Source organism: Tachysurus fulvidraco, chromosome 20, assembly GCF_022655615.1.
Source record: "Tachysurus fulvidraco isolate hzauxx_2018 chromosome 20, HZAU_PFXX_2.0, whole genome shotgun sequence".
In the NCBI taxonomy this organism is placed as follows: Eukaryota; Metazoa; Chordata; class Actinopteri; order Siluriformes; family Bagridae; genus Tachysurus; species Tachysurus fulvidraco.
The window spans coordinates 20,695,055-20,712,671 of record NC_062537.1 but is presented as its reverse complement, the minus strand read 5'-3'; the positions used below and the strand labels follow the sequence as shown (position 1 = coordinate 20,712,671).

The following is a 17,617-nucleotide window of genomic DNA, read 5'->3' as shown; positions in this document are numbered from 1 at the left end:
GTGAATCGATTCTGAGTCATTCTTGTGGCTAAAAAGTGTTCTATTAGCGTTAATGCAGTGTTTCTGCAGTGTTTGTTCCTCGTTGTGCAGTGTTTATGGTAATCTACAGGTGAACTAATAAGTGAGGAGCTTCTTGTTTTTTGTGCTCATACTATAGTCTTAATCGTCATACAGTGTTAGAAACAGAATAATAATCAAGTGTACAATCTTATTTGCAGGATTACGACCAACATAACATCTGGAATGGCTTTTCAGTGGGTAAGTCAAAATATGTTGTGTTTGTTTTCTGCATTAACACAAAACAGAGCATCCATCCAACCGACCAAACAGGAGACACTTGTTTTATCTCTTCATCTTTGTCTCTAATCAACTGTCAGGTTGGAATTAAAAGCTGTGTGGATAAGACTGATGACAGATGCTACAGATGTTTAACTCGTGTGTGAAGCTGTAAACAAGCCAATAGTGTAATAATGTAAAGAGAAATCATCGTAAAGATGTTTTTCATCTGTGAATAATTAATAATAAAAAATAGTTATATTACAGTAGTTATAGGAATATATTTAAAATGTTTAAATATGTTTACTCATTCATTCATTCATCTTCTACCGCTTATCCGAACTTCTCGGGTCACGGGGAGCCTGTGCCTATCTCAGGTGTCATCGGGCATCGAGGCAGGATACACCCTGGACGGAGTGCCAACCCATCACAGGGCACACACACACTCTCATTCACACACACACACACACACACTACGGACAATTTTCCAGAGATGCCAATCAACCTACCATGCATGTCTTTGGACCGGGGGAGGAAACCGGAGTACCCGGAGGAAGCCCCCGAGGCACGGGGAGAACATGCAAACTCCCCACACACGAGGCAGAGGCGGGAATCGAACCCCCAACCCTGGAGGTGTGAGGCGAACGTGCTAACCACTAAGCCACCGTGTCCCCCTGTGAATGTTATGAATGAATGATCATAATTAGCAAAAAAGCTTTGAGATCCTCTCAAGATCTGATTTAAAGATGTAAAGATTTCATCAGATTAACGAACATTCGCTTAGTCGTCTGTGTTAATGCAGGAAGATCTCTAACAAACATGACGCACCGTGCATCTTTTAGCCTTAAACCTGTTTGACTACCTTTCCATAGTTTCTTTTGTATTAAGGGCGGTTCCTGTGATTTAACCCAAAGTCATCTGAGGAATGTGTGTGGTGTGTACGTGAAGGTGTAATCGTTTTTTTCACCCTGCCTTTTTTATCAGCTAGATCCGCATGGCCGATGTAGATACAGTATGTATCATAAAAAATAATCATTAATAATAATAATAATTATAATAATAAAAAACACAAGCAGGATGAGAAAGTAAGACATCATTGATGTGCAGAATGAAATGAACCTGTATAATCGTGCGAGTGGATCAACACTGTTTTGCTCGACGTGTTCGCGTCGGATCGAGAGCTTAAACACGGTGTCTGGTGTAAAGAACGAGTCGTTGGAGGAGACGGAGTTTATATAATGTGTGTGTAAACGTTCAGTGTTCAGGGTGTAAACATATAATCTGTACTTTTACAGTCTGCAGTGGGATTAATACGCTCTTGTGTGTCGTGTGTTTCAGGATGATTTGAGCCAAATTGTGAACTCCCCGGACTCGCTGTCCAACCCTGTAAGCCCATCCTTGTGTCTTCTTCATCTTCATCATCTTCCCTTCTTACACGTGGGCAGGTTATTAATGTGCTGCGTGATGTTCTGCCCTGTCCTGTCTCACAGAGTCGAGGAACCATTAAGGATAAACCGGGTTTCAATGCAAATGAAGACGCTGCTGCTCTGAGGAAGGCCATCGAGGGATTCGGTGAGAGAAACGCTTCAGAAAACCTCCACTGTGAAGAACACACACACAGTGTTTCAGTGATTACATACGTGTGTGTGTGTGTGTGTGTGTGTGTGTGTGTGTGTGTGTGTGTGTGTGTGTGTGTGTGTGTGTGTTAAGGCACCAATGAGAAGGTTCTGATCGAAATCCTGACTAAGAGAAGCAGCGCTCAGCGTCAGCAGATCTGTAAAGCGTACAGGGACGTAACCGGAAAGGTAAAAACTTCACTCAGCTCATGAAGGGCTTCGTAGTTGAGGCTCCGTCCGCAGACCAACAGAGTTTTAATACACTACGTTATCGTTTCTATAGCAACAGCTCGTTTGGTCACGTTTTCTTAAAAGAGAACATCATTACATCATCATTAACGGAAGGAGTCTCCATTGCAAGTGCTTAATAACGTTAGAGGTGTTAATTAATAAATTCTCAACATATTATGTTTTATAGGATATTTTAATATTTTTATAGAAAATTAATTCACTTCCGCGTCATCACACCATCCCGTGTCTCTGAGCATCATTTCAGTTCGCTGTTCGCTGATTCAGGTTTTCTGTGTGCGTTGATTCGCAGTCTCTTGTGGACGCAATAAAGGGAGACACTAAGGGACCCTTTGAGAACATCCTGGTGGCTCTTGTTACCCCACCGGCGCAGTTCGACATGCAGGAAATTAAAAATGCGATTAAAGTAAGAGCTTTTCCTTTTTTTTCTTCTGTTTTCCTGTTTTGTGGTCATTTCAAATACATTCACGATCCTGTTTGATCTGATTTAATAATGACTTCGTTAAAAAAGAGTAAAATTGTCATACCTGAGACTCACACACAATTACACTTATTTGTTTTCATTCTTTTTTAAAATGTGTGTGTGTGTGTGTGTGTGTGTGTGTGTGTGTATGATGCTTTAATGCAGTTAAGTCTCTCTCTTTGTCGTCTCAGGGAGCTGGAACCACAGAGAGCACGCTGATTGAGATCTTGGCCTCCAGATCTAACCAACAGATCAAAGCTCTGTCTGACGCGTACCAACAAGGTTTATAGTTTTATTATCCATTTTTAGATCATGTTGTTGTTATTATTACACACTGAAATGTTGTAATGTTAATGACGGTGTGTCACAGCGACGGGGAAAGCGCTGACTTCCGATCTGAAGTCTGAGGTGCGAGGAGACTTCGGTAAAGCTCTGATCACTCTAGCTGAGGTTGGTGCTTTGCAGATTTGTATATCTGTAGGAAAATAAGTAGCGTGTGTAACATGAGCTGTTTGTTTAACTCGCAGGGCAAAAGAGACGAGAGCAAAAATGTGGACGCTGCTAAAGCCAAAGCTGATGCGAAGGTAAAGTCATGTGACCTAAACTAATGCTTCTCCTCTCCCTCTCTAATGGCTCAAGTAGTAGGTATGAAGTAGGCATAGTCTGTGTGTGGCTTCTACTTCTGTCAGTCTTAATGAAGGAGGCGTGGCCACTTTGCCTGTTAGTCTTAATGAAGGAGGTGTGGCCACTTTGCCTGTTAGTCTTAATGAAGGAGGTGTGGCCACTTTGCCTGTTAGTCTTAATGAAGGAGGCGTGGCCACTTTGCCTGTTAGTCTTAATGAAGGAGGTGTGGCCACTTTGCCTGTTAGTCTTAATGAAGGAGGCGTGGCCACTTTGCCTGTTAGTCTTAATGAAGGAGGCGTGGCCACTTTGCCTGTTAGTTTTAATGAAGGAGGTGTGGCCACTTTGCCTGTTAGTCTTAATGAAGGAGGTGTGGCCACTTTGCCTGTTAGTCTTAATGAAGGAGGTGTGGCCACTTTGCCTGTTAGTCTTAATGAAGGAGGTGTGGCCACTTTGCCTGTTAGTCTTAATGAAGGAGGCGTGGCCACTTTGCCTGTTAGTCTTAATGAAGGAGGCGTGGCCACTTTGCCTGTTAGTCTTAATGAAGGAGGCGTGGCCACTTTGCCTGTTAGTCTTAATGAAGGAGGCGTGGCCACTTTGCCTGTTAGTCTTAATGAAGGAGGTGTGGCCACTTTGCCTGTTAGTCTTAATGAAGGAGGTGTGGCCACTTTGCCTGTTAGTCTTAATGAAGGAGGTGTGGCCACTTTGCCTGTTAGTCTTAATGAAGGAGGCGTGGCCACTTTGCCTGTGAGTCTTAATGAAGGAGGCGTGGCCACTTTGCCTGTCAGTCTTAATGAAGGAGGCGTGGCCACTTTGCCTGTCAGTCTTAATGAAGGAGGCGTGGCCACTTTGCCTGTCAGTCTTAATGAAGGAGGCGTGGCCACTTTGCCTGTTAGTCTTAATGAAGGAGGCGTGGCCACTTTGCCTGTTAGTCTTAATGAAGGAGGTGTGGCCACTTTGCCTGTTAGTCTTAATGAAGGAGGTGTGGCCACTTTGCCTGTTAGTCTTAATGAAGGAGGTGTGGCCACTTTGCCTGTTATTCTTAATGAAGTAGGTGTGGCCACTTTGCCTGTTAGTCTTAATGAAGGAGGCGTGGCCACTTTGCCTATTAGTCTTAATGAAGGAGGTGTGGCCACTTTGCCTGTTAGTCTTAATGAAGGAGGTGTGGCCACTTTGCCTGTTAGTCTTAATGAAGGAGACGTGGCCACTTTGCCTGTTAGTCTTAATGAAGGAGGCGTGGCCACTTTGCCTGTTAGTCTTAATGAAGGAGGCGTGGCCACTGGTGTCTTAATGGCTGCATGGAATTAATAATTTGCACAATATAAACCAATCTTTCCCAAACTTACCCTGAGTCTTCACTGCACAGGCCCTGTTTGAGGCTGGAGAGAAAAAATGCGGGACTGATGAGGACAAGTTCATCGAGATCCTCTGTCGCAGGGGCGTTCCTCAGCTCAGACAAAGTGAGAACCAGACTGGAGCCTGAACATGAAAGTTCTCAGCTATATCAAAACCTGTAGAGAAATCAAAGTGTGTGTGTGTGTGTGTGTGTGTGTGTGTGTGTGTGTGTGTGTGTGTGTGTGTGTGTGTGTTTTATTTAAAGCCCTGGTGGAATATAAGAACCTGAGCGGGAAAACCCTGCAGCAGAGCATCGAGAGCGAGATGTCCGGAGATATAGAGAAAGTTTTAGTAGCTGTTGGTGTGTATTCGTTGTTTTTGTAGACGTTCATTATATTAAACTGGTGTTTATTGGTGTTTGTTTTCCTGTAATACTGATGACTGTGTGTCCTTACAGTGAAATGTGTGAAGAGCGTCCCAGCTTACATGGCAGAACTTCTCCATAAGAGTATGAAGGTAAAGTACGCAAACAGATCACACAGCAGATATACAGAGAGGGAAAAATGGAGGAAAATGAAGAAAAAAGATGTATAAAGTAAAGAGAGTCAGAAAGAAGCAGGTCAGAACCACACACGCATTCGCACATACATGCACACACACATGCGCGCACACACACATGCACACACATACATGCGCGCACACACACATGCACACACATACACACAAAAGAAAAGAATGAGAGAATGAAATGTTTTTCAGATTGAAAAGGAAAATTAAGAACAAAACGGGGAGAGGAGGAAAAGAAAGAATGTTGATTGAGAAAGATAAATACACCTTACAGACACGCCCATCTGTCAGCCCACACACGCCCAACTGTCAGCCCAGAGACACGCCCAACTGTCAGCTCACAGACACGCCCATCTGTCAGCCCACACACTCCCAACTGTCAGCCCACAGACACGCCCAACTGTCAGCTCACAGGCACGCCCATCTGTCAGCCCAGAGACACGCCCATCTGTCAGCCCACACACTCCCAACTGTCAGCCCACAGACACGCCCAACTGTCAGCCCACAGACACGCCCAACTGTCAGCCCACAGACACGCCCAACTGTCAGCTCACAGGCACGCCCATCTGTCAGCCCAGAGACACGCCCATCTGTCAGCCCAGAGGCACACCCATCTGTCAGCCCAGAGACACGCCCATCTGTCAGCTCACAGACACACCCAGAACTCAGCCCACAGACACGCCCATCTGACAGTCCACACAGACACACCTATCTCCCATCTGTCAGCCCACAGACACGCCCATCTGTCAGTCCACATAGACATGCCCATCTCCCATCTGTCAGTCCCCATAGACACGCCCTTGTGTCAGTCCCCACAGACACGCCCTTGTGTCAGTCCCCACAGACACGCCCTTGTGTCAGTCCCCACAGACACGCCCTTGTGTCAGTCCCCACAGACACGCCCTTGTGTCAGTCCCCACAGACACGCCCTTGTGTCAGTCCCCACAGACACGCCCTTGTGTCAGTCCCCACAGACACGCCCTTGTGTCAGTCCCCACAGACACGCCCTTGTGTCAGTCCCCACAGACACGCCCTTGTGTCAGTCCCCACAGACACGCCCTTGCGTGTGTCCCCACAGACACGCCCTTGCGTGTGTCCCCACAGACACGCCCTTGCGTGTGTCCCCACAGACACGCCCTTGCGTGTGTCCCCACAGACACGCCCTTGCGTGTGTCCCCACAGACACGCCCTTGCGTGTGTCCCCACAGACACGCCCTTGCGTGTGTCCCCATTACTCTATTCTTTACTCTCTGTCCATATTTTAGAAATTATTTTATGTATACAGTTGAGCATGTATCTGTACAGTGTGTTAAGTTTTGTTGCCTTCTCTTGGATTATTGTTTTTCAGGGTGCGGGCACTAACGAGGCCATGCTGACTCGGATCATGGTGAGTCGCTCTGAGGTTGATCTGATGGACATAAAGGCAGAGTATAAAAAACTGTACGGACGCTCGTTATACTCCGACATCAAGGTAGGTCACAGTGAAGAGTTTATACTTAATAATCACACAGACTATCAACTGTTCCTCACTGTGTGTGTTTGTGTGTGTGTGTGTGTGTGTGTGTGTGTGTGTGTGTGTGTGTGTGTGTGTGTGTGTGTGAGAGAGAGAGAGAGAGAGAGAGAGATTTTCTGCCGTTACGTCCTACTTCCTCTTTCTTCTGATTTTACTATTTTTTTTATGACACAGCTGAGCGTTTATAAGGGTGGCACGGTGGCTTAGTGGTTAGCACGTTCGCCTCACACCTCCAGGGTTGGGGGTTCGATTCCCACCTCCACCTTGTGTGTGTATGGAGTTTGCATGTCCTCCCCGTGCCTCGGGGGTTTCCTCCGGGTACTCCGGTTTCCTCCCCCGGTCCAAAGACATTCATGGTAGGTTGATTGGCATCTCTGGAAAATTGTCCGTAGTGTGTGTGTGTGTGTGTGAATGTGAGTGTGTGTGTGCCCTGTGATGGGTTGGCACTCCGTCCAGGGTGTATCCTGCCTCGATGCCCGATGACGCCTGAGATAGGCACAGGCTCCCCGTGACCCGAGAAGGTCGGATAAGCGGTAGAAATTGAATGAATGAATGGATGAATGAATGAATGAATGAGTGTTTATACTCGATTTTCTCTGCGTTGTTTTAAAAACAATCATTAAAACACAGGGAAGAAAAGAAATAAAATGACAGGCAAGAAGAACAAAATAACAAACAAACAAAAAGTGCCAGAAATAAATAAAGGAAGAAACGGTTAGAGAGTCAATTCATTTGAACAGTCTGATTAAGTGAGTCGAGTGTCTGCACAATTCCACTCGTTTGAATCAGTTTGTTTATTTGACTCTGACCAAATGATAGTAATGCTGAAGTTCAGCTGTAGGAAATGTTCTACAAACCAACAACTAACGTTCCACACCAAGACTGAATCAGATCAACACGTGAATCATTTCAAATGGTTCCATTATAAAGAAATGATTTGATTCATTTACACAGAGCAGCTGTGATCTTTTCATCCTCCGGTTTGCATCAGAAATTCAGCAGCATGTAGCTTTCAGTTTTATTTGCATCTTTAACAGAAATTTCCCCAAATTTCTGCAACATTTTTTACTTTTAATACTTATTAATGCTTATTAATGCTTATTAATGCTTATTGATGATGCCTCAGCAGGAGTGAAGGTTTTGTTGAACAGAATGAAAGGTGTACTGCATTGTGTAGTTAGTGTTTGTCAGGTTAAAGGATGGTGTCGTGTAAATGCTGTATAAACCTGTGTGTGTGTGTGTGTGTGTGTGTGTGTGTGTGTGTGTGTGTTGCAGTCGGACGTGTCAGGAGATTATGAGAAAACGCTGCTGGGGATCTGTGGAGCGGACTGAGCTACACGTCCACCTCATCACCCTGAACAACACAGGAGCAGAGAGGAAGAGACAAAAGCATAACATCATCACTGACTTTGATCATAATTAAGTATTCAAACTGGATGTATAAAGTTATCCAGTTTAAAATGTGTGTGTGGGTGTGGAGTGTGTTGTCAGTGGTGGTGGTGAGTGTGATGAGTGGTGTGTGTGGGAGAGAGAGTGGTGTGGTGAAGAGGTGTGGTGTGTGATGGTGATATTTGTTGTGGGAAGAGGAGTGTTGTGAGAAACTAGTGTGTGTGTGTTGTGAGAGTTTTGTGTGTGTAGAGTGTGTTAGAAAGAGTGTGTGTGTGTGAGTGTGTGTGTGGTGATGTAGAGTGTGTGTGTGTGAGGTGTGTGTGAGAGTGTGGGTGAGAGTGGTAGTGTGTAGTGTGTGGAGTGTGTGAGTGTGTGTGTGTGTGTTGTGAGGGTTGTGGTGTGTGTGTGTGTTGTGTTGAGTGTGTGTGTGTGTGAGAGTTGTTTGAGTTGTCTGAGTTCAAGCTAAATGTAGTGCTGTGGCTGTATTACTAAACAACAGCCAGAAGAGGGGGACAACTTACACGTTCTGGTTGATCGACCCATAAAAGCACGGTTTAGAAACGCATTCAAATTAAATTTATTTGTATATGAATAAGGGGGGCACGGTGGCTTAGTGGGTAGCACAGGCTCCCCGTGACTAGTTCGGATAAAGCGGTAGAAAATGAGTGAGTGTATATGAATACATACAATTAAATTTTAAAGGTAATTGAAAAATAGGAATCCCTATTGAGCAAGCCTGAGGCAACGGTGGCAAGGAAAAACTCCTTGAGATATGAGGAAGAAACCTTGAGAGGAACCAGGCTCAGAAGTGAGCCTCATCCTCATTTGGGACACTGGACAAACATTGGTTCAAAGAAGGCATGACAGTCTCCAGGCGGCTTCATCCTCAACAATCCCATGAGTCACTGGCTGACCATGAAGATCAATCCCTGGCAGGGTGACCACTGGGTGACGGGACTCCAGCCAGGTGTAGAACATCAGGATTGACGAAGTAACTCTGTAAGAAGAGATGATCAGACTAGGAACTCAGAACACTGGGAGCTCACGAGTGGTATGTATAGTGAGAGAGAGAGAGAGAGAGAAAGAGAGAGAGAGAGGAGAAAATTGTTAGGTATGATTGTGATCAGGTGATGGACAATGTACATTATGTGTAAAGTGCAGACAGGGACTAGCTATGACAGCATAACTAAAAGGCTAGAGCCAGAAGGTGACACAGACATGAGGACTTCCTGGGATGTAAAGCGTCCCAACACTCCACAGTCTGCAAACTTGAACACACACTTGCGATGGTGGTAAGGAGACAACATCCAGACATCAAAATAACAAAAGATCTCTCAGAGCCTGTGGACCTAGTAAAAGCACTTCCGTCTTGTCAGAGTTAAGCAAGAGGAAGTTAGTAAGCATCCATTGTCTAATGTCCTTTACACAATCTTCAATCTTATTAAGCTGTTGACTCACATCAGACTTAGCTGAAACATATAGCTGAGTGTCATCAGCATAACACTGGAAGCCAATACCATGTTTACAGATAATCGCATAATATCATGCACCAGTACATCAGACCAGCACATTTTTATGAACAGCAGATATGTTAATCCCTTTCCACTGCTTCTCTCTTTGTACCCATCCCGAGGCATCCAGACACTGTACCAGCTCCCAACGTCCTCTTTGGGACGAAGCCTTTGGACGTCCACTGAGCCGAGGCCGACTCTAAGAATCCTGAGACATCTCCAGTTAGACTCTGTGGTACTCAGGAGATCAGAAGTCCTTGATCCTTACACCAATACAACATTTAACTGACTGTATATTACAATCACACCCCCAGTGTCACCCATATGAGGATGGGTTCCCCCTTGAGTCCGGTTCCTCTCAAGGTTTCTTCCTTTACCAATTTAAGGGAGTTTTTCCTTGCCACTGCTGCCTGAGTCACCTCAGACTTGCTCATAGGGGAATAAATACATACACACTGTGAACTACATACATCTAATAATAATCTAGAATTTTTATTCTGTTAATTCTTATTTCTTTTATTATTTGTTAATTCCTTTATCATTAATTATGTTTACCTTCTGCTCTATGTTTATGTTCTGTAAAGCTGCTTTGAGACAATGTCTATTGTAAAAAGCGCTATACAAATAAAATTGAATTGAATTGAATTGAATTGAATCGCACCATGAGGTAGCATATATAGCGAGAAAAGCGACGGGCCTAAAACAGAACCTTGCGGAACACCGAACATCACCTTAGTTTGTTAGAGTGGTCACCATTTAGATCTACGAACTGATATCGAACCGTCAAATAAGACCGGATCCAGGAGAGGACTGTCCCTTTAACACCAGCAACATGTTCTAACCTGTCATGTAGAATAGAATGGACAATGGTGTCAAAAGCTGCACTAAAATCAGGCAAAACCAGCAAAGAGACACAACCCTGATCCGAGACCAGTACCAGGTCATTTACAACTTTAACCAGCGTTGTCTCTGTGCTATGCTGAGGCCTAAATCCTGACTGATACATTTCATGAATACTGTTCATATGTAGGTCTGAACATAACTGCTGAGCTACAACATTTTCTAGGATCTTGGAGATAAATTGGAGCTTTGAGATTGGCCTATTGTTGGACAGCTGGCTTGGGTCGAGGTCTGGTTTATTGATAACCGCAGGCTTAAAAGATTTTGGCACACAGCCAGTGATAAGGCAGAAGGCAGCATTTATTATATTTATTATATTTAGAATGGGTTAGATGGGTTGAACAATGTGGGGAAGGGACCCAGTGGGCAGGCTGATCATTTTGAAGAAGAAATCAGTGAAAATAAGTCAGTCACTTGAATAGAATTAAAAAAGACTAAATACTGATCAGAAACAGAAATATCATCTACAACATTATCTATCAATTTGTTTGGTATTAAGTCATTCATTCATCTCCTACCGCTTATCCGAACTTCTCGGGTCACGGGGAGCCTGTGCCTATCTCAGGCGTCATCGGGCATCGAGGCAGGATACACCCTGGACGGAGTGCCAACCCATCACAGGGCACACACACACTCTCATTCACACACACTCACACACTACGGACAATTTTCCAGAGATGCCAATCAACCTACCATGCATGTCTTTGGACCGGGGGAGGAAACCGGAGTACCCGGAGGAAACCCCCGAGGCACGGGGAGAACATGCAAACTCCACACACACAAGGTGGAGGTGGGAATCGAACCCCCAACCCTGGAGGTGTGAGGCGAACGTGCTAACCACTAAGCCACCGTGCCCCCCATATTAAGTCATTACCGCTACAAACAGATGGCGTCTCATTCTCTCTCCACGATGGTTTATAGCCGTAAGAAAACCGATTCGTTGTCAAGTGGGATGGTGAGAAACGTTATTATCATGGCAACCGGTCGTAGGTACATTGTGAGTGAGTTGGCACGCTCGGTTCTCATGAACTTTCTCTCACCTCATGACCATTGTTTCACTATCTGTCACTTCCTTTTTTAATGTTTGGCCATTTATTGTCTTCCTTGTTTTTGTGACCTTTTTTCCACAAGTCATAACAGCCTTGAAGGAGTAAAACCTTCGTTTTAGCCGAAACTGACATGTCAGTGTTTTATATTAAACAGACTGTTTCTCCTATTTCTTCTCTGTAGGCTACATACTCATGATCCTGTCAATAAACTTCACAAGACTTTGCTCTTTAACTTCACCGGTTTAAGAAATAAAATGTTATTATATCATTTCTTTCTTGTTTTGTCATGATAACGATTTCATTATCTCATGATCTCTGCATGTTCCCTATTGTTCATATGTAGAGCAACAACCTCTCTCTGAATGTTGATAAAACTAAAGAGATGGTTGTTGACTTCAGGAGACACAGAGCGAACATTCTGCACTGAACATCGATCATCTGTACAGATCATCAAGAGCACCAAATGTCTTGGTGTTCATCTGGTGGAGAACTTCATCTGGTCACTCAACACCAGCTCCATCACCAAGAAAGCCCAGCAGTGTCTCTACTTCTTATAAAGTCTGAGGAAAGCAACCCCCCCCCCCCCTTATCCTAGCTATGTTCTACAGAGGGACCACTGAGATCATCCCGAGCAGCTGCATCACTGTCTGCTTTGGGAACTGCACCATCACATGACCCTGCAGCGGAGAGTGAGGACAGCTGAGAGGATCATTGGGGTCTCTCTTCCCTCTATCATGGACACTTACACCACACGCTGCATTGTGGACTTCACACACATCTCACACACACTCTTCACCCCACACGCACTCTTCACCCCACACACATCTCACACACACACTCCTCACCCCACACACATCTCACACACACTCTTCACCCCACACACATCTCACATACACACTCTTCACCCCACACACATCTCACACACACACACACACTTCACCCCACACACATCTCACACACGCTCTTCACCCCACACACATATCACACACACTCTTCACCCCACACACATCTCACACACACACTTCACCCCACACACATCTCACACACGCTCTTCACCCCACACACATATCACACACACACTTCACCCCACACACATCTCACACACACGCTCTTCACCCCACACACATATCACACACACTCTTCACCCCACACACATCTCACACACACACTTCACCCCACACACATCTCACACACACACTTCACCCCACACACATCTCACACACACTCTTCACCCCACACACACTTTTCACCCCACACACATCTCACACACACTCTTCACCCCACACACATCTCACACACACTCTTCACCCCACACACATCTCACACACACTCTTCACCCCACACACATCTCACACACACACTCTTCACCCCACACACATCTCACACACACACTCTTCACCCCACACACATCTCACACACACTCTTCACCCCACACACATCTCACACACACACTCTTCACCCCACACACATCTCACACACACTCTTCACCCCACACACATCTCACACACACACTCTTCACCCCACACACATCTCACACACACTCTTCACCCCACACACATCTCACACACACACTCTTCACCCCACACACATCTCATACACGCTCTTCACCCCACACACATCACACACACACACACACACACACACACACACACACACACACTCTTCACCCCACACACATCTCACACACACTCTTCACCCCACACACATCTCACACACACACACACACACACACACACACACACACACACACACACACACACACACACACACACTCTTCACCCCACACACATCTCACACACACACACACACACACACACACACACACCACACACACACACACACTTCACCCCACACACATCTCACACACACTCTTCACCCCACACACATCTCACACACACACACACACACACACACACACACACACACACACACACACACACACACACACACACACACACACACACACTCTTCACCCCACACACATCTCACACACTCTTTATACCTGCCTGCTGTTTGGAAAATGGTACAGAAGCATTCGGGCCTCACTACCAGACTGTGTAACAGTTTCTTTCTTTCAGAGCACAACACACACACACACACACACACACACACACACACACACACACACACACACACACACACACACACACACACACACACACAATAAAGTTTAACTTAATTTAAATACAGACAGACTCCCACAGCTGGAGTAAAGAGAGCACACGTGATCCGTGGCAAAGAGCAAGCGCAGCTTCTCCTTCATCGTATGATATTTAAATTTTATACACAAACACCAATTCTCTCTCCACGATGTTTTATAGCCGTAAATTTGTTGTCAAGTGGAATGGCGAGAAACGTTATTATCATGGCAACCGGTCGTAGGTACATTTTGAGTGAGTTGGCACGCTCGGTTCTCATGAACTTTCTCTCACCTCATGACCATTGTTTCACTATCTGTCACTTCCTTTTTTAATGTTTGGCCATTTATTGTCTTCCTTGTTTTTGTGACTATTTTTGTGACTACTTTCGTTTTAGCCGAAACTGATACGGCAGTGTTTTATATTAAACAGACTGTTTATCGTATTTCTTCTTAGTAGGCTATATAATCATGATCCTTTGCTCTTCTTCATCGGGAACAAACCCAATGTTATCCATAAGCCTTTATTTAATTAATAAATAAATAAATAGCATTTATTATTGTTACATTTACTTAAGCAGTGAAATTCTTTTTTCTTCACATATACCAGCTTTGTAAGTGGCAGAGCACAGACACGGTACAGCACCCAGGATCAGAGACGGTTAAAGGGCCGTGCTGCTGAAATGGTATTAAAGGTTTTAAACTTCACCGGTTCAAGAAATAAAGTGACATGACGTGACGTACGGCTAAGTACGGTGACCCGTACTCAGAATTTGTTCTCTGAGTTTAATCCATCCAAGGTGCACACACACAGCAGTGAACACACACACACACACACACACACACACACACACACACACACACACACACACACACACACAGCAGTGAACACACACACCGTGAACACACACCCGGAGCAGTGGGCAGCCTTTTTATGCTGTGGCGCCCGGGGAGCAGTTAGGGGTTTGTTTCCTTGCTCAAGGGCACCTCACTTCCCACTGGGTGCTATCAAATGTATAGCACCGAGAAAAAAGAGATGTAGTATCTCCTATGTACAGAATCCTATAAGACCAGGTGTTATTATATCTTTTCTTTCTTGTTTTGTCAAGATGACGACTTAATTTTCTCATTATTTAAGACTCCTCAATAAGTGAACTGAACTGTACAGAGCACAATACACACACACACACACACACACACACACACACACACACACACACACACACACACACACGCACCAAATACACACTCTTCCAATATACATCCATGTTACAGCACCATCATATCAAACTGTTTACATGTTGTTCTGCACACTGTTTAGCATCTTTACACATGTTGTCTTACACGTTCTGTTTAGCACAATACATTACATCATATGACATATACAATACAACACTTTAGGTACATTTGTAGTTTTTTTGTTCACAATAGAACATAGATGTCTGCAAACTATCAGGCAAGAATGGGATTAAACACCAAAACTCCAGAAACTCCTAACCTCGATGCCCAGACGTCTTCAAACTGTTTTGAAAAGAAGAGGAGATGCTACACCATGTAAACATGACCCAGTCCCAACTATTCTGAGACCTGTAGCAGGCATCAAATTTGAAATGAGCTCATAATGTGGATAAAAGTGTAAAATTTATCTGCTTATCTAAGTTCTGTTATAAATAAAATGTGGCTCGTGTGATTTAAAAGTCTTTTATTTTTCATTTTATTTAAATATAAAAACTTTTTCTGAATTTGGGTTGTACTATCGAATATACAGTAGGTATTCTGGTGGCCGCTGCTTTTGTGTATTGACTTTTGTGTATTGTTTATCTTTTGTTCTTTTGTCCTGCATTGTCTTTTGTCCAACACTGTTTTCTTGTCTTGTGTCTCACACTGTGTACACCAGGTTGTACAGATACACTTGATGTGTCTAGGACTAACTTAGAGTAAGTAAGTCCTTAGCTCTGTGATGTTCTATGTAGCTCCATGGTCCTGGAGGAATATATACATAACTAACCCATTTTCCAATAAATAATCAGTTTCCTGCTTCATAATTGCACGCTTACAAGGGTTAACCCGATATAGGTGTTGTCTTATCGGTTTATGATCACCCACATGTTCAATGACTGTAGTCCGGGATGGCACAGCAAACATTCATTCATCTTCTACCAGTTATCCGAACTTCTCGGGTCACAGGGAGCCTGTGACTATTTCAGGCGTCATCGGGCATCGAGGCAGGATACACCCTGGACGGAGTGCCAACCCATCACAGGGCACACACACACACACACACTCTCATTCCCTCACACACTACAGACAATTTTCCAGAGATGCCAATCAACCTACCATGCATGTCTTTGGCCCGGGGGAGGAAACCGGAGTACCCGGAGAAAACCCCCGAGGCACGGGGAGAACATGCAAACTCCGCACACACAAGGTGGAGGTGGGAATCGAACCCCCAACCCTGGAGGTGTGAGGCGAACATGCTAACTGCTAAGCCACCGTGTCCCCCTGCACAGCAAACAGTCTTATCTAATCCTTCATAAATCCACAAAAGAAAAACCCAACATAAAATAGAATTTCTCGGTAAGGGTATTGGTTTATTTTCAGAGATAAATAATATATACAACGGACGATACAATGGTGTCTCTTCAGGGCGGCCCAAGCAAAAAATAATAAACAAAAAAATCTGTCAGGTAACTATTCTTACCTAAAAGCAAAGAAAAAAGAAAAATACAGTGGGACTTCCCTGACTCCCTACCAGGAAACACACAGGGGGGAAATTAACCCACACCCAAAGAAAAGAGAGCAGCCACATCCCTACTGGCCGTGACACAGCGAACAACATTACAGTGATATTCAGTAACAGTGAGTCAGAAACAGGCAGAAATCGAAACCTGAACAGAAATTATGACAAAAACACAATAATCTTTCTCTCACAACACTGCAAAACACACACACACACACACACACACACACACACACACACACACACACACACACACACACACACACACACTACTACTACTAACACACACACCATCACCAATACTACTACTACTACTACTACTACTACTACTACTACTACTACTAACACACACACCACTACTAACACCCTCCACCTTATTTTTCTGCTTCCTCTTTACACAGGAGATCAGTGATGAGGTCATAGTTATGGGGCAGAATCACGGCAAGCTGGAAACTCTGGCCTGGAATCACACAGAACAGAACACTGTACAGAACACAAAACAGTCCACAAAACCACGGGTTGTAACACATTCCTCCCTAAGTGTGAACCTCATAATGGTTCACAATCGACAAAAGAAAAAAACAACAAACCTCAGAATCAACCCTGTGATAGGGCATCAGCCAACACATGCTGGTTGCCCTTTTTATGCTCAATCACTAAATTAAAACCTTGCATGGTCAGGGACCAGCGCATTCGCCTCGGGTTCGTATTACACATACGATTTAAGAACAAAGTGGGTTGTGGTCAGTAAAGACTTTTATCACTTCAAAATGTTGAATAACTAACAGCATTGCAAGTGCTTCTTTTTCAGTGGGGAGGGTTCGGTGCCTTGCTCAAGGGCACCTCAGTCGTGGTACTGCCAGCCCGAGACTCGAACCCACAACCTTAGGAGTCAGACTCTCTAACCATTAGGCCACGACTTAAAAGGTTTACTCAAGTCTGGAGCAGACAGACGTTTCACAGAATCAAAGGCAGACTGACATGCTGGAGTCCACTTGAACAATGTATTTTTACATAGTAAGTTAGTCAAGTGTAAAACCACAGGTGTATTCAGAGGTGAGTAAAAACAAGTTCTAAGTGGTTTTAGATGTTGCTTCCAGGTATCTGAAAAGACAAACACATCATCTGAGTATGCTGCACAGTTCAGGAAACATCCCCCAGCACTGTATTCATCAGCCTCCGGAAGGTGCATTACGGAGGCCAAGCGCCATAACAATGTACTGGAGGAAATTATCAGGTGTAGCAAAGGCA

The 17,617-nt window shown here is 44.5% G+C and overlaps 1 protein-coding gene across 5 annotated transcripts in view; it reads left to right on the top strand.

Moving 5' to 3' along the window:
* The window catches only part of LOC113640658 (annexin A3-like), a 9,628-nt gene extending 1,571 nt beyond the window's left edge, over positions 1-8,057 (top strand). For 4 of the 5 annotated variants that reach the window (XM_027143284.2, XM_027143266.2, XM_027143249.2 and 1 more), the window contains exons 2-14: positions 219-258; positions 1,615-1,662; positions 1,767-1,848; positions 1,987-2,081; positions 2,434-2,547; positions 2,796-2,886; positions 2,975-3,054; positions 3,132-3,188; positions 4,592-4,685; positions 4,826-4,921; positions 5,018-5,076; positions 6,476-6,598; positions 7,916-8,057. In XM_027143284.2, coding sequence (XP_026999085.2) covers positions 244-258; positions 1,615-1,662; positions 1,767-1,848; positions 1,987-2,081; positions 2,434-2,547; positions 2,796-2,886; positions 2,975-3,054; positions 3,132-3,188; positions 4,592-4,685; positions 4,826-4,921; positions 5,018-5,076; positions 6,476-6,598; positions 7,916-7,972 — 1,011 coding nt within the window. In that variant the 5' untranslated portion in view covers positions 219-243 and the 3' untranslated portion in view covers positions 7,973-8,057. Of the gene's footprint in view, positions 122-218; positions 259-1,614; positions 1,663-1,766; positions 1,849-1,986; positions 2,082-2,433; positions 2,548-2,795; positions 2,887-2,974; positions 3,055-3,131; positions 3,189-4,591; positions 4,686-4,825; positions 4,922-5,017; positions 5,077-6,475; positions 6,599-7,915 lie in introns of all 5 variants that reach the window. The other variant, XM_027143257.2, reaches the window with a different exon arrangement.
* Positions 8,058-17,617: the final 9,560 nt, after the last annotated feature.